This window comes from Pseudochaenichthys georgianus, chromosome 5, assembly GCF_902827115.2.
Source record: "Pseudochaenichthys georgianus chromosome 5, fPseGeo1.2, whole genome shotgun sequence".
Classification (NCBI taxonomy): Eukaryota; Metazoa; Chordata; class Actinopteri; order Perciformes; family Channichthyidae; genus Pseudochaenichthys; species Pseudochaenichthys georgianus.
The window spans coordinates 14,630,915-14,649,186 of NC_047507.1; the positions used below are offsets into that span (position 1 = coordinate 14,630,915).

The 18,272-nt window shown below is 40.6% G+C and overlaps 1 protein-coding gene across 1 annotated transcript; it reads left to right on the plus strand.

Moving 5' to 3' along the window:
* The first annotated feature begins 10,959 nt into the window (after nucleotides 1-10,959).
* On the plus strand, nucleotides 10,960-17,921 carry LOC117446426 (leucine-rich repeat neuronal protein 2-like). The gene is made up of 2 exons (XM_034082578.2): nucleotides 10,960-11,194; nucleotides 15,062-17,921. Exon 2 carries the CDS (start codon nucleotides 15,466-15,468, stop codon nucleotides 17,785-17,787), a length of 2,322 nt encoding a protein of 773 aa, XP_033938469.1. The 5' UTR covers nucleotides 10,960-11,194; nucleotides 15,062-15,465; the 3' UTR covers nucleotides 17,788-17,921.
* The last annotated feature ends 351 nt before the right edge of the window (nucleotides 17,922-18,272 follow it).

Consider the following 18,272-nt stretch of genomic DNA (forward strand, 5'->3'; position numbering starts at 1 on the left):
ATTGTGTGTAATACAACTGTGATTTTTATTAAATGAATTAGTTTTTAAGGAAGGCCAGAGCTTCAGCCGTGTCAAATAGATTGTTCCCTTTAGTTAACGTTATTTAAAAGATAATGATCATGTCACCTCTATTGTATTACGAGCGTCCATTGGATAACGGAGAATTGTACACCCGGAAGTAAGTATTCTCCTTACTGTCGATTGATTTTACAGTGATATCTGCACTACTCATCGACTAAAAAACACCAGATTATCCTTGTTAATTACACAACATTGATTGGTTTGAATTGTGTGCAATGCTTTTGTATTTTCCCCCATCGATTCGGAGAAACAAATGTTTTTTCGGAGTTTTAGGATGGCCGAAGACAGTACACTACCCATAATCCTCAGCTATCGTTTGGGACTACACCATGTGCTTAGCTTGACAAACCCCGTGATCAGTCCTCAACCTCTGTGATTGGATGTTGGAGTGGCAGTGTGCGAAGTTTACACAGAGCGTCAAAAAGGACTTTGAAATGGAATGAAACCCATCGACGGCACACTATTCAAAAGGTCACAGGCTCCTCCAACAGTGCTACGCAATAAAACAGATAGGCCTACACAGAAAAATAGTGAAATAGTGCAATAAGAGTCTACAAGTGATTGGAATATGATATATTAGATAAATAATTTCTAAGTAGCAGCCAGATGAATGTTATGGATGGTGTTTCTAAGTTCAGGTGTTTAATAGTCTTATGGCCTGTGGGATGAAGCTCTCTCTGTGTCTGGTGGTTTTAGTCCGGATGCTGCGGTACCGCCTGCCAGACGGCAGCAGACAGAACAGTTTGTGGCTGGGGTGATGGGGGTCTTTTATAATCCTGAGGGCTTTCTTTAAGGTTAACCTGGTATTTTTACTCCACTACATTTATTTTAGTTACTTTACAGATTTGGATTAATGATGTGAAATATAAACAACCCTTAAATCAGACTTTAGTTACACCTGAGTGAAATTCAGTGAAGGTGATTGTCAAGTGCCAACAATCAGGCGAGATATTTGATAGTTGGTGCTTGAGAAGACTACATATTTATCTGCAGATCTGTTTAAAGCATATTCATTATTCGTTATTCTCTAATAGTTAATTAAAGACTGTATATAATTGCTATTTTGCACATCCCTTTCAAGATTTCAAGATTTTCTAAGGTTTATTGACATATCATATACACAACTACGGTGTAGTTATGCAATGAATGAAAAACTTAGGTCACAGGTTCCTCAACAGTGCATTACAAGACATCTATCAATATGTGTGTATACTTCCACCATTACACTGTCGTATTCTGCACATTTCTTATACTATCTACATACATAAGCACTTATTTTAACTGATATTATACACATTAATTATCAGTTAAAATAAGTGCTTCAACATAGTTAACATTGCAGGAAAGTTGATTGTCAAGTTCCAAAACAAACCATGCAATTTAGACTTTGTCAGGCTTAATATTTATCTGTAGATAGATACCCCCAAAGCTTTTTTCCTATTTAAAAGAAGACCTTAACCTAAAGTATTCTTTAATGTTTAAATAAAGCCTTATTAGTTAGCACATCCTCCTATCAGGCACTAAACTGTTTTATTCTAGATATCATTTGAGTATCTTCTTGATATTTTCTATTCTATATTTATATCATTGACCTTCTACTTTCCCACTATTTTGTATGTACTCTTAATATTTAAATGTTTTCATAAAATATAACACATTCAAAAGTGCTTTACAAAAATGAAAGACATTAAGAAAAAGGCATTTTAAACAGTCATTAAAAAGCAACACAATCTTCCTGCATTGCAATTACTCTAAACGTGCAATAACGTGCTTTAGCCAGTAGGTGGTTTGGGTTAAAAAGCTGTAAAGTTTACAGTGTTAACAAAATAAAATATACTGCTGTTTCCGGTTTAGTTTACAACGAATATTATTTTGTTATTGTTTTGATATTTGTAACACAAAAGCGATGGAAAAAAATCCATAGCAACACAGAAAAGATGGTCTTAACATGACCCAGTGGTCTAGTAGTTAATAAAAAAAAATAATATCAAAACAAAATATGACTACTAACTTTATTGTGAAATTAAAACAGAACGGTAAAAGAATAGTTTCCGGTCTATTCTGAGCCCGATCTCTGTAGATAAATAAAGAACTACGACAGATGTGTAATATTTAATGCAGCCAAACCATTTATTACAATGCATTCATGTGATGACTTTCAAAGAGTAAAGCAAGCACTGCTGAATAAAGTATGATTTTCTCTTTTACGAAACCTTTTTTTTTTTCATATGGAATGCAGTTGGAGGGCCACCAATCAAAGAGGTTGAGGACTGATCACGGGGTTTGTCAAGCTAAGCACATGGTGTAGTCCCAAACGATAGCTGAGGATTCTGGGTAGTGTAGTGTCTTCTGCCATCCAAAAAGCATTGTGCACAATTCAAACCAATCAATGTTGTGTAATTAACAAGGATAATCTGGTGTTTTTTAGTCGATGAGTAGTGCAGATATCACTGTAAAATCAATCGACAGTAAGGAGAATACTTACTTCCGGGTGTAAAATTCTCCGTTATCCAATGGGAATGGACGCTCGTAATACAATACAGGGGACATGATCATTATCTTTTAAATAACGTTAACTAAAGGGAACAATCTATTTGACACAGCTGAAGCTCTGGCCTTCCTTAAAAACTAACTAATTTAATAAAAATCACAGTTGCATTACACACAATGCACTGTTTTTTGAGAACACAAATTCGTAACTAATGTAATTTTTACATTCTGACGGAATTTTTTTTTTATTATGAATACAAATAAAATAAAAGAAGCCTCCCGTGAGTTACTACAAGCTATAAAGTAGATTTAAAAAAACGTTGTGTAGAATAAAAGCTCACTGCGAGACGTTGTAGAAATGCGTGTGTGCAACATGACAAAGGAGCCTCATTCACTTTACATTGGGGTTGTTTGTGTGGTGCCGACACGTAAATGTAACAAAGTTCGTGACTCCACCACGCATTGTGGTGTTAAGGAGTCGTGGTGGAGTCACGCATTCTGGTGAGATCAGGGGGGTATACTGCGAAGCAGGATTTTCGCTTAGCCGGCTAAATTCAGGGAACACTCCGGCTTTCCGGTCCTACGAAGCTGGTTCTCTTTTTAGCAGGCTAGATCTCCATGGTAATATATGCTAAGCAGCTAACCTGGTCGGGACCAGGTTAGGTTGCAGGCTAAGAGCTCAACTCAGTGAAAGCACCGCCTGCTGACCAATCAGAGCTCAGTGTGCGGAGTTTAAAGCGATCAAGTCATATTACAGGAGAAAGGAAATACAGAAAAACTGCCGTCGCAGGAAAGACGGCCGGCAAAAATCACCGACTGTGTGAACGTGAACATTAATAGAATATCACCTCCATCTTCAGAGCAATCTGACTATTATAACATTAGCGTTAAGAAAGCTTACTTACATATCGGCCACAACATAAGTAACCGGATCAGAATACATTAAGTACAGTCCGCGGCATATCACTTCATAATGTATCATATCTCCTTATCTGAGTCAGCTGAGCCGTATCTGGCCGTGCAACACTCACAGTGTCACATAGCCTACTGTATGCAGAAGTATTATTTTAAGCAACACATAAATTGACGAAACACTCGAGACAAATGTAATTGAAGTCAGATCGTGTTTTAGACGGGGCAGTGATATCATAAACCTGTTAATGTACGCATTCAAACACTTTTTCTGTTCCAGCTGTGTTCACCTTGCAGGTGCAGCTCTGAGGCTTTGATCCTGGATAAAGTGTTTAAGTCATGGATGTTTAAAGTTTAACTTCTTCATTTTTGACTAGTATTAAAGTTCACTTTTCATTCAGGAAGTATGACGCTGCGCTGTCAGTGCGCTTCTCCATGTTTGTGATTGGTCGAATGCTCCAAATACCACCCCTTTCATGTGAACGCGCACCTAACTAGATAGGACACGGCTGGCTTGAGCGATCCACTTGATAACCAGCGTCGTAGTACAGTTTAGCGAGAGCGCGTATGTTTTGGATTAAGCCAACCGGCTAACTCAAACATATCCAGGTTAGGTTGAACCAGGTTCGCAGTATAGGCCCCTGGTTGTTAAAAAAGTATGTTTTTGTTACACATTTTGTATGATTTCAGTTTTCATATATTGGAACTTAAAAATGTCCCCTAAGATTGAATGCATTGGAGAGATTAAGTATGTAAGTTAATGTTTGGACAATATTCAGAAATGATGATGATAAAACAGACTTAAACAAGGTACGTGTGTATGATTGCTGTGTAATTATAAGACCAGGGCGTCGGACACACTTCCAAATCTCTCCACCAGAGAGAGTCAACAAGCTGTGCGGAGTCCACTGCGGTCCATTTTGTATAAAATGGTCAAGGTTGAGAGACTATTTATTCTTGGATCATCCTCTCTCCAAAAAGGTCAAAATGTGCATGTACTTCATGTGCTGCAAGCAGGACGGGTCATAATCTATAACACAACTGATTTTTTTTTCACAGAGATACATTGCACTTGCTGAACAACAAACCAAACTATATTACCATGGCAACCATGCAAAGAGAACTGGCTGATAAACACAGACCTGTTGCCATTTCCCACGCAACCACACACACACACACACACACACACACACACACACACACACACACACACACACACACACACACACGCACACACACACACTGCGCTAGTTCATTGAAATGTGACACATTGAAATTATGATTAATCGTGGTTAATCACGTTGTCTTTGGAAAACAGGAAGAGGCCACTGACCCATCTGCGTTTGTAAAACGACAAACTACAGAATAATGGCACATTCATGTCTGTGCGCAGGTCTGTCCCTGCAGACGAGAAGGTTTAATAATTTGTTCAATTAGAAACACCTGGAACCTGTGTGAACTTCCTCAGAGATGTATATTTAAGATATAAACAGGCTCCATTTGTTTTCTCTTTATGGCCACAATTATGTCAAAAAGCATTTCACTGTAGGCCTATGTGTGATGTCCCTTTGCACTCGTTGTAAAAGAACATGATCAAAATGTAAATACCGTGCAACCTGTAGTAGCACTCAGTGTTCAGTTCCCTTTCTCTGTCCCTCTGCTCTTTCCCTCGCTCCTCTACCTCCCCCCCTCACAGGCGACTCAACAACCACTTGTGTTGAGATACAGCTCGGCTTGTCACCATGGCAGCAAATTCTCAATAATATTTTCCTTATCTGACGTGTTTCTAAGTGCACACACTCTCACAAACTCACATACAAGTTTAGCGGTTGTCATGTGGGAAGTGTGTCTGTCTGTACTTCTGTACCACATGCAAACAGAATTCATAGTGCATGCTGTGACAGGAAGGGATACTGCGCCATGAATGATTAGCACACCAACATTTTCACAACATATCATGCCATTGTGTGCTATCATGCATGGCATGGCAGATGTGTGTACCTCACGGTGAGTGCATGCGTGCAAGTTTTTTATCTGATGTATGAGTCACACACACACACACACACACACATTCCTAAACGTGACAGATTTGCCTACTTTTGTTCAGGTGAACTGGGAACAAAGATTACATTTGCAAATTTGTCAGTGAATGAGATTTAGGGTCCTTGAGTCACTGACAGCTGAACCCATTTACATGACTTCAGAGCACTGTCAGTCTCTGTATTTGCATTGTGGCGAGGGGAGGGTGAGGTAAGACGAGCCAGTGGGTAAATTGACCCACCCCTTTTATCTAGTGCACTGTGTACATTTGTTGTCATGTGACCATAGATTCAGGAAGGACCCATCAATTATATGTTGGTGTGACATTTAGAAGCACATGGTAAAGTGGCAAATGTTTTTTTGTTCACAATAAACCATGTTTTGCTTGTCAAAGTACATTTTAACTTGTCAGGTATAATTACAGTTCAGTCAGACAACTCACATGTCTATTAGAAGCAGCATAGTTGAGTTTGGCGTCTAGGCTCGGGTCTCATCACTTCACAGACATACATAGCACGATGAGTGATGATTAAATAACTAACCCCCAAAGCCTGGTGGGGCAGGCAAGCAACATCGACGTAGAGTAGCTGCAGCAAAGCAGCAGTAAGAAAAGCATAGAGAGATATCTGGCAGGTTAAATAGAGCGGCCTATTAAGGAGACTCTGTTTGGTTGGTTGTAGAGGGGCAATTGGCGTTATGTATGAATGCAGCATAAGTGCTCGAGTTGACTGCCTGAACTAGCTCGCAGGCTTCGCCCCATTTGTGTCAATGCAAATGAATCCAGGTCTAAAAGTATGTTGCAAGGTGTAAAACCATGTGAATCATTTAGCTAAAGATTAGCATAAATGACTGAGCTAGACAGTTATTTTCCACAAAGTGTTGTGGGGTAATTGAGCCAGAAGTTCAACTTAACCCCCCATGAGGCGCTGAAGTTAAGTTAAGTCTTTTTAGTATATGGTATTTCAATTTAGTTTCACACAACTGATGTGTTTTTTATGTTTTAAACATTGTAGAAAAGGCTAACATGCCAAGAACGTAAAAGAGAAAGACTGAGGAGATGGAGAGAGCAGCCACTGATGGCAAGGCTGGAAGATCCATCAGAGCAGTGGAAAAAGACAGAAATATTGACATGCCAACCCTGCGTATACATAACAAGGAAGGAGGAAAGGAAGTGAAAACAGTAGGGTGCAGTGGAACAGCAGAGAAAAAAAGGGTCTTCACACAGGAGAAATAAGGAGCATGCAGACCATATCAAAAAACTAGCTGACCAGATCCATGGCCTTACTCTAAATAAATGCTTTGAACTGACTTTTGAATTAGCAGACATAAACAACACTCCTGTACCAAACAACTCAGGTTTGAACTAAACATTTGTCAAATCACCCCTAGATGGCTCAATTTACCCTTGACTTGGATCAACCCCATACCTCTTAGATGGGGCAAGATAAGACCACTTTTTGTTCAAGTCATGTTTTCAAGGCCCTTTGCGATAGATACATTCTTATAATTTTGGTTGACAGAGGACATCATGAATTAAACGTTGCTGTTGTCATTGGACTTCTATCCAATTTGTCCTTGCCTGGAGGACCTCATAAGTAAAAAATAAGCTCATCTTATTTTAATATGAGACATACCCGAAGGGATTTTTTCTGTACAGATTTACACTTCAAAAAAACATTTGGTTAATTAATCATAAAAAATAACAAATAATGTGATACTGGAGTAATCTTTCATACAAAATGTCAGAAACATTTCTGTTTTCAGTCCCTAAAATATGGACATTTCCTGCTTTTCTCTGCTTCATATCATATTTAACTGAACCTCTTTAGGTTGTTGACTGGCCAAGTCATTTAAATACACCATCCTGGACTTTAATCATTGATGAAAGTCATTTCTAGGTGCAGCATTATAATAAACTATATTATATCACTCCCCAAATTGCAAAAATGAAACTACTTTCAGAAAAATAATTTAACAGCAGATGTGACTTGAATGTTCACGTCTCCAATAGATGTTTGCTGAAATCAGCTTGCGAAAAATGAAATGAACTCACAGAGAAAGAGAAAGGTGATATATAGAAAGGAGAATTGAGAGAGTGAGGAGAGTGAGATAGGAGGATAAGGCAGAGCTGATTTTTTTTTCTCCAATAAAAGCGACAACCCCCCAGTGTTGCTATGGCGACCTCCTCTCTCTCCCTTCCTTTCAGCCAGCTACCACTTATCCTCGCTGCCTTTCAGTCAGCCGGGCATGTGGGTGTGTGTGCTTTTGTGTAGTGGCTCCTGAATGAATCAAGCAAATGAAGAGGAAAGCCATTAGAGAGCCAAGTCAAACTGTTTCTCACACACACAAACACATACACATAAATACACACATAAATACACGTTTATACATAATAATGTAAAACCACCAGCTGCAAAAATTATTCATTTTTTGTTCACTTACTACTCTGTTTTTTTTAGTTCATTCTCTATTTGTTTAGCTTTTTTGTCTCACAGTATATTCTGCAGTAGCTGCTCTGTATCCACTATTTTAGCCTTGCAGCTACCACACGCCTACACGAAAACACACATATCCTCTGCACCGCTACTCTCTGTGAATATGTTCTACAGTCAAAACATAAACAGTGTGTGTTTGAATTTTTTTTCCAAGAGCAAACGTCAATGATCTTAAAAACGAAGCATTGAATACAATAAAACAAGAATCAACAGAGTTCCAAAGTATTCAATGATCGCAAAATATATACTTTAATTCCACTATTTGATGGTTGCTAAAGTATCAAAACTACTTTCAATGCAAGTTTGAGATGACTTCACAGAGAAAGAGGGATTCACTGCAGTTAGACTTGATTTTACAATTGTCTCAAGTAAAAATGAGCACACAAACATGGTCTCACAGGCACTTACTGTATATTTATAACAAATCACTTTTGTTTTCATACTGTGGATGATATGCTTACATTCTGTGTGATTCAACATCACCACTGGTGTATATATTTTTTATTTCTGCCCAGAGGCTGTGTTTCTCTAGAGTCTCTTCACAAGCACCTAATTTTAAAAGTTCTCTAAGTGCCTCAATTAAAAATGCATGTCGTAATGCCAGATTCTTGCAGCTGCCAGTATCGTTTGACCCAGTAAAGACCCTGGATCTCATGTCTCCTCAGACTTACTAAATATTTAATCGTTTTAAAGACACATCAAATAAACCTGTATTGCATTTTGTATTTTAACACTTTAAACCCTTTTTGAATGCTTTGCTGCAATCAATAAAGTAGAGTTGGGCAAACGGGCTGGTAGAAGTAATAAAATGATGAAATATTCATGAACATTTTGGATTTTTCTTGCATATCATAGATACCTTCTGGTAAGGATGAATCCATAACACTTGTAATTGCTGCTAAAAGCTATACAGTTAGAGTGGCAAGATCACATTTCCCCCACAATACATAATATCTTTATAGATGCATATCTGGTGATCCCGAGATGTGACATGTATATCAGATCCATGAATGGACAAATATATCTTTATGATGATGGCAATAAAGGAAGACATGTGCCCTCTGATCATACCGTTTTTGTGACTACAGGTAGAATATGTTGCGTGCATCAAGATTGAGTATCTTTCTTTTTTCTACAACTTAAGGAGTAGGGCTATGCTGAAAGACCATCAGCTAAGTGTTATCTTAGATAATGTGGTTGATTTGGGTTCTAATAATTCTTCCACAACCACTTGAAGCAGATGACAGACCTGATTTTTTTTTTGCCACTTGGGGGCAGCAAAACAGGCTGCAAACTGAATTTGAAACTTTTTAGCCAACAGATGTCTATTTATGCATCCAGGTAAAAACTGTTTATTAGGTGTTTACCAGTCAGTCACTAACTCTGTCTGCAGTTGGTGCTGGCAGGCAGCAAACACTTGGTGTTAAGAACTTTTTTGCTGGACTCAGCTTTCTTCTGTGGTTGGAAACAACGCTGATGATCTGTTAGTGTGAAACTGTTGAAAAGCGCTAGAAGATGCTGGGGGAACGTAAAGAGATAGGTCACATGTAACACTTTTTAAATATCATGTAGTAATTTGATACCTATAAAAACCCTTTAGCAGCTTTAAAAAAGAGTCAGACTCAGATTCTGTGTAGAGAACTGCTGGCAGGTAGCACGACGCTGAACTAAACTGATTTTGGGACCAATGTGAAACCAACATCCGCTGCCCACATTAACCATCATCGCATTTCACTGCATTAAATGTAATGTGCTTTAAGTTTTCAAGTCATATTTACCACTTTCATGAAACATTTGCCCGGTATTCTCTGCTTTAACAGCAGGTGCTGTTTTTCCTCCACTTCAGCCTCCACCTGTCTTTTACACTTTTTATATAAAGCGTATAGTCTTATACTGCTCATTTATTTCCCAAGGGGAATTCTTACCATGTTGAATGTATAATATATCAAATGACTGCTGTATTACTGCAGGCTGGAGCAATCTGCAGAGTAGATTGTATCTCCATTCTAGGACTGTCACACTGTATTGTCTTTGTCATTTTCAATACAAAGTCAAAGTAATGACTTATACGTTCTTCCTTTACAAAGCTACGGAGGAGTTATTGAAAATGTAGTGTAACCGCTTTCTGCAGAAAGTCTGGGTTCCATTTAACATATGCATAGATACCAGACTAAATTCAATTTTTCCTATACATAAATTACCACCACATGCCAGTGTGGCATTGCAGGCGCTGTGTGAGGGACATCAGGACAAAAATGTGAGCGTTGGAATCAGAAAACTGAGAGAAACCACTACAAATAAATGTACACCAACAGTACCAGTAAGCTTCTTTTGTAGTTCTCTTCTTTGAATATTGTTGATTGCTAGTCTGATTAAATGGGATGAAATACGTATTCAGTTTCTCCTTTATCTGTATTGTATTGTTTTAAAAATATAGGTTTTACAAGTGAAATTGGAATAAGGCTTAATAAAAGCGTCTGAATCTTGAAGTTGTCTAAGTTAACAAACACATTTGAACTCACAAAATACACAATTAAAATCTGAAATGCTAAGCAATGTGTATATGTATACACTGTATATTTTTAACAATCCTGTGAAAATACCACATTGAAATGGCTCAACACATCTTTACCTGTCAAAGTGGCGAGATGAGATACAGCTTGCTCTGAAAAAGTACCACACTATTGTTGAATTAAGAGACAATCAACATTAGAGGTACTGCAACACAAACCTCTATGACAATGTAACTATCTATATCTTAGCATTGTGAGCCAGTCTTTAATCTGCAAAGAAAATTGCAAGCAGGACCCAAAGAAAACGTTCCATCCAGAACAATCACACTCTGTAACTATCGCAAATAGCTTTGTGAAACAGGGAAAGAATAAGAGGGAGAGAGTAAGGCAGGCAATAGAAAGAGAGGAGGAGAGATGAGAGGGACAGAAGCTCTGCTGCAGAACACACCTCATCTCCATTTTAACTGGAGGGAGAGAGCGGGAGAGATTCAGTCTGAGCCAATTTACTCTTCATCTCCAGTGACGGAGAGAGGAGAGCTAGCGAAGCGATATATCAGGAATCTGAAGAGATCCACCAACGTGAGGGAGAAGAGGAATGTGAAGCAGTTGCAAAGAAAGCAAATGAAGAAATGACAGAGAGATGTAGTCGGTGCTTCAGTTGCGGTAAGAACCCCTAAACAAGCCAGTCATTGCAGCACAGACACAGCAGTATGATTCAAAGGTGATGTGTTAGCAGGTGTGTGTGTGTGTGTGTGTGTGTGTGTGTGTGTGTGTGTGTTGTGTGTGTGTGTGTGTGTGTGTGTGTGTGTGTGTGTGTGTGTGTGTGTGTGTGTGTGTGTGTGTGTGTGTGTGTGGTGTGTGTGTGGTGTGTGTTGTGTGTGTGTGTGTGTGTGTGTGTGTGTGTGTGTGTGTGTGTGTGTGTGTGTGTGTGTGTGTGTGTGTGTGTGTGTTGTGTGTGTGTGTGTGTGTGTGTGTGTGTGTGTGTGTGTGTGTGTGTGTGTGTGTGGTGTGTGTGTGTGTGTGTGTGTGTGTGTGTGTGTGTGTCCGGGCTCTTTTTCTCTTAAACATCTTACATTTGTTTATAGTCTGCATGCAGGATGGAACTGATTCAACTGCAGGGCAATATGTGTCTTTTAGTTTTACAATATTTGGTATTATTATTATAATCTACACCCCGCACCTCTATTGCTTTCCCTCTCTCCTGCTCCCTCTCTCTCCTTTCCACCCTGTTGCAGTGTCTCTCTGTGTCGTAGCTGGCCAGCACAATTAAACATTATTCAATGACGAAAATGTACGTCTTAAAAGTTTTTCCTCCACTCTCTGCTTCTCTCTTTCAAAGTCAAAGGCAGCTGAGGAGAGGCATGTTTGACATTTGCAGTACCATTGATGTGACTGGTCTGAAATAACAATCCTGTTGCTTTACATCCCATTAAGGTTCTCAAAACGTTCAAAACTGGTAGTAAACCATAAGAGTATATAGACCACCGTCTAATTAGATAAATCTAGTACTGCTTAGTCATATTAACTTGTTTTCCTCTTGCTTGTAGCAAATGTTAAGTGTTGAAGTCTGTAAACATATGTGTCAAGCGATATGAGGTGGTCACACATGTCAAAAGTAATAAGTTTCATAGCCAACTCGGGTACATTATACAGTAGATACAGTAAGTCTAAAAAAAATGTGAATAGGTAATTTGGTGTTTGAGAGAGGGAAACAGATCCATGATTTATGTACAAGAGAATAATGCCCGGTTTAAAAGACAAAAAAATTGGCCAAGAATATAATTATCTAATATCCAATAACATAAGCAGGTCAAACAATCCAAAAAAAGCAGTAAAGCATGTGGAGCAGAACGGCATCTTTTCTTTGGATGCACAAAAAGATGCACAAAACCACATATGCATAAGAGCTACAGCTGGACTTGAATAGATGTTTTTGTTTGTGCTGATAGTGTCCCTGTTTTGTTAGAAGCAACCGTACAACATGTTGTGCTAAAACTGTGGTGGTATATAAATCATAGTATTGGCAGCATAGCATTCAATACTTTGATTCCCAATGTTGGGCTTGTGAACAAATTTATATTTTGAAATATAGGGTAATTTCTTACACTGTAAAGCAACAAATAAATTGTATAGGAAAGAAAGAGTTACAATTACACAAAGCATAATTATATTCATTCACTATTTCATGTTAGACCAATATGTATTCATTATACAGTAGGTCCTGCAACTGTGTTAGAAAAACTTCTACTTCCTCAGTCGACTGGAGAGTCACTTCAGATTTTGGATTAAGGTCAGTGCAGTTCTCTCTCTTAATTGTTATTACTCATCCTCATTGCTGGGGTATTGCTCCTGAATAGTTTATATTACAATGCAGCACAAGTCTTTTGTAAACACACGTCTACAAAGAGTTATAGATTCCTGCAAAAGAAGAACACATCTTTTGGGAGTAAATAACAAAAAAGGAGGACATCATAATTAAATGATGAATCCATTATTGAGCAGGTTTCATTTGAAAAGATGAGAGAGTGGAGATGAAAGTGAATGGCTGACAGAAAGGTAAGAGGAGCCCTGGGAGGATAGAACTGCTCCAGTGTTTTTGACTTGTACCGATCAGAGCTTGGATAACGTGGTGCACTTAAAACCCAAAATGTCCCCCTAAACTACAAGGTTTCTGAATGCTTATCACGTTTCTCAATAAATGTAATGTTAGTTATTGGCAAGCATCTCTCCAGACTTTCTCCTCATCAGCTAACAGAAGGTACAGCCTGTGGAGATGTGAAGAACTTCCTGTTAGTAATGATTTCATCACACCAGCTGCCATGATAGAAATACTCTGCTTGTGTTGGAAAAAGGTTATACATTCATTCATTGACAACTCAGAACTTGGTCACAGAAATTTGACAAATTTTATGATTGACAAAGAGGATATGCAGCATAAGAAATGTATGCAGCAGGTTTCCCCATTCTTATCAACTACTACAAACCAAAATAAAATTCAAAGTAAATCTCAAAACACTGAGACTGAGCGAGGATAGGAGATGTGTTTCCATGGCAACTATGAATCCTTCTCTCTGTGTCTGTGTGCGTGTGTGTGAGTCTGTTTGTCATGCAGGAAACCAGTATTGCATACAACATGACTGACAGTTAAATAATTGTTTGGAAGAGATCTGAAATATCATGACTCCCAATGTCTACTTGACTGACAGGTAAAGTTAAATGACTACTAAGTATACTGCATCTATTAATAATGAAAGAGTGTCTCTTCTCAAACTTAAAGCCTCTCTCTCAGATGTGTCAATTACACAACTGCATTCATTTAGACTTGGATTGACTAAAGTGTTTTTGATCAGGACGGATATATTCACAATACTAAGGTATAGTAAATGTATATATAGAATGTCTAACTATTCACACATTTCTGTAAGTTCAGCATATTTACAATGTTAGCGGTGGATATTTGCAGTTCTCCTCAGAGGCTTGTTTAGCTCATTGTTTGGGTTTGGTTAGATAACCCGTAACCTTCCCCACTCTTATCAGCATAGCGCCTAACTGCACCCAGTTGGCAGCAGTTATTGAACAGATGAAACACAGACCTTTTTCTGTGGTGGTGGTGGTGGTGGTGGTGGTGGTGGTGGTGGTGGTGGTGGTGGTGGAGCTCCGATCTAAATGGTGAATGAAAATTGGACTTACATTCATGAGTTAGATAGACAATTCCAGATAAATAACAGTATTCTGTTGAGCACAGGTTGATAGCTTTTACTCTAACAAGTCAATGATCTGTTCATGTGATGGTTTTGTACCGTGCTCTAGATTTGAGAGCCTGCCAAATGCGCTAAATGTAAACACTGATGTAACTTGTGCTCATGGTGTCTCTCCATGTGTGTGTGGGTGAGTGTGTCTGTGAGTGTGTAGTTGTTACAGCAGCAGCTACGTTCATAACAGCCTTAAGTGTAGAAGGCCGATAATATAAAATATCCTTGGGGTCTTTTCAACTGTTACCTAATAAATAATATTTTGCTTTGTTCTAACACTGAACACTGAATGTAAAACACTGACACGAAATATTTAAGTGCAACATTATTTCATCACTCGCACATGTTTACCTTTTTCTCCTGTAGGCTGTTAGAAACATTGGAGTTGACAGCAGAGTGGTTTATCTCTCTATCTCCTCCTCAGGGATCTTCCTACTTTTTTTCATTTTTCCATATTCGCGTTTTTTTCTAAATGTGCTAAAGCATTCACAGCCAAAGGTCCTTTCTGAAACCAAGATAACCTTCTGTTTTGTTTTTAACCTTTTGTCTTCTTGCTTATCCATCTCTTCTTATTAACCTCTCCCTTGCTCCCTTGTCTGAAGCATTTTGCAAAGTACATCCTTGCAAACTCTATGTAACCTTCATAGCTGAGACATTCATTGCACACCAATTTGTTTGGAGTGGGACCTGATGAGGTTTATCAGACTGTATCAAGCAGATTTATGTCTTTCTCTCTCTTAATCACTTTCTTTCTCTTCTTGTGTTTCTGATAAAACAGCGAGCCACTACGCTGGAAGTCCTCCACCCGTGGCCATGATGTGAGATCGATAATGTGAAAACGAAGGCCGTCTTCGAGCTTCAGCCATTGTGCAGCCCCATATGCTCTACTGCTGAAATCAAAATTAAAACACTCGCATGGGTCCTTGACTACAAATAGGAACATAAACACTTCAGTTGTTTTAGTTGTGTTGTGGCCGCTGTTGAAGGCTGTTAACAATATAATTGCTATCTGTTCACAATTTATGAATAGTGACAATGAACCATCTGGCCCTTTTTGCAGACACACCTTAAAACTGTTGATTGCACAACTTCACATCCATTGGTCCAAATGACTCGTCTCACATCCCCATAAAACACTCTTTCTCACTTTGTCTGAATCAGCTGCTGTGACCGGCGAGGATTATGAGGCCGACTTTAGTGTTTCTACATTTGCACTGTCTCCTGTTTGTGTTTGTTGGTGTGTGTGTCCCCATTGCTGTGGGCTCGCTACCTCACGCATTACCATGGCACGTCTCCTGCCCGGTGCGGTGTGTGTGTCAGATCAAGCCGTGGTTCTCCCCTGACTCTGTCTACCATGAAGCTCCCACTGTGGACTGCAACGATCTGCTCTTGACCAAGCTCCCCTTACCCCTACCCCCGAACACACACACCCTGCACCTGCAGAGTAACCTTCTGTCGGAGCTCGACACCGCGGTGCTGCATGGACTGACCAATCTCACCGACCTCGACCTTTCCCAGAACCGTTTCAGCCATGTCAGGACAATAAGTCAGAACACCTCCCTGTCCTCTCTACTATCTCTACACATGGAGGAAAACCATCTCAGTCACCTCCCTGAGGCCTCCTTCTCCTCTCTGACAGCATTGCAGGAACTGTTCCTCAGCCACAACAACTTACACGTGATAGCACCTGGAGCCTTCACTGGTCTCACCTCCCTACGTCGTCTACATCTCAACAACAACAGGCTCACCACTGTTGACCCTCGCTGGTTCAGGGCTTTGCCCAACTTAGAAGTTCTCATGCTTGGTGGAAACCCTGTGGAGGCACTTCCAGAAAGAGGCTTCCTGGCCCTGAAATCCCTCCGAAGTCTTGTACTTGGTGGTATGGGTCTGAGAGGATTGGCTGAAAACGCACTGGAAGGGTTGGAGGGCCTAGAGAGCCTCTCCTTCTATGACAACCTGCTGACAAAGGTCCCCACTCAGGCCCTAACAAAAGTGCCAGGACTGAAGTTCCTTGACCTCAACAAGAACCGCATTAAACTCGTTGAGACAGGAGACTTCCGAGACATGACAGATCTGAAAGAGCTCGGCTTGAACAACATGGAGGAGCTGGTGTCCATTGAAAGAGCCGCCCTGGAGAATCTTCCAGAGCTCACCAAACTGGAGATCACCAACAACCCACGACTGTCCTTCATTCATCCGCAGGCGTTTCTCCGGCTGAGCAGGCTTGAGAGTCTAATGCTCAACTCCAACTCCCTGAGCGCACTTCACCAGCACATCATGCTCTCCCTGCCGAGTCTTCAGGAGGTCAGCTTACACTCCAACCCACTGCGATGCGACTGCCTGTTTCACTGGGCCGCTGAGGACGCCTCTCACACTCACATTGAAGACACACAGACAGAGAAACATTCACCTCGGATGGTGCGTTTCATCCAACCGCTGGCCACGCTGTGCTCTGAGCCCCCAGAGCTGAGATCTCGCAGGGTGAGAGAGGTGTCCTCCAGGGAGATGTCGGCCTCGTGCCTCCCCATGATCCCTACCAACTCTCTCCCTTCCTACATTGGGGTAAGAGAAGGAGGAAAACTCGTGTTGCACTGCAGAGCTCTTGCAGATCCACAACCTGAACTGTACTGGGTGATGCCCTCTGGACTGAGACTTGGTCATGCACCGAGCCAGGCCTCCAAGGGTTTACCAATTCCTGCTCCCTGCCACAGCCTGACCGCCTCTGAGGGGTTCAACAACACATCCAGCTTTTCTCCTGGTCAGCCTCAGGATAATACTGCCTGCAATCCCTCTCAACACTACCGGCTGCTGCCTGAGGGAACTCTGGAAATAAACAAGGTCACCCAAAGCGAGGCAGGCTTGTATACCTGTGTAGCTGAGAATGCACTGGGAGCAGACACACACACTGTTACTGTGGGTGTGCATGGAAGGGTAAAGAAAAGAAAGAGGGGGAATGCTGCTAAAATGAAGGGATATCAGTTTAGAGTGGATGCCAGGTTGGAAGTGAGAGATGTCGGACAACACTATGCCATCCTGTCCTGGCAGAGTGGGCGAAACCTTCCTTCAACTCGTCTATCCTGGCAAGCCATATCCTCAAACGCACACACGCCTACATACACCACACGCATCCTGGCTGGCACACAGAGCTTCAACCTAACCCACCTTCAGGCGGAGAAATTTTACAGAGTGTGTCTGCGTTTAGGGATCAGTGAGGGTGCAAAGCGTGCCAGCAGGAGATCAAGAGAGAGCAGAAAGTCTCAGTGTGTTTCTTTCAGGACGAAGGATGTCCCAGAGCCTCAGCCCAGCCTGCAGCTAAGCCCAGAGCTGACCTCCACCGCAGTCACACTACTGCTCCTCGCACTCATACTGCTGCTGCTGGCAGGCCAGGGAGGGGACAATGAGCCTGGCGAGGGGGCAGGAAAGCACAACAGTACCATCCTCAAGGAAGTCAAAAGTCCTAAAGTTCTGATCATCAATCATACAGACGGAAGCACTGCACATTAGCCGAATCAGAGTGAGGAACTGCTGTTGCATCATGACTGCTGGGATAGTTATGTTTGTGCTTATCAAATACAGACAAAAACACTGATATACTCTCACACACACACACACACACACACACACACACACACACACACACACACCACACACACACACACACACACACATAGATAATGTCAAATAGTACCTTGTAAATCGCAGCTTAAAGAGAGGAGTCATGAATTGATTAATTGATATAGAAAGAGATTTGTATTTATTTTATATACCATATAAAATATATATTGACATTATTTCTGTGTAAAGTTGTATTGTAAATGCCCAAACCCTAACCAGGGAAATACAAGTGGACATTAAGACTGCTGCAGCACAGTGAGGGATCTAAGGAGGAACAAATGACTCTGAGCTGTCGATGGACTGAAATGAAAGATGACATTATATAAGCCAGTGACGGATATTTGCAGAGGTGAGCAGTCCAAATCTCCAGAGCG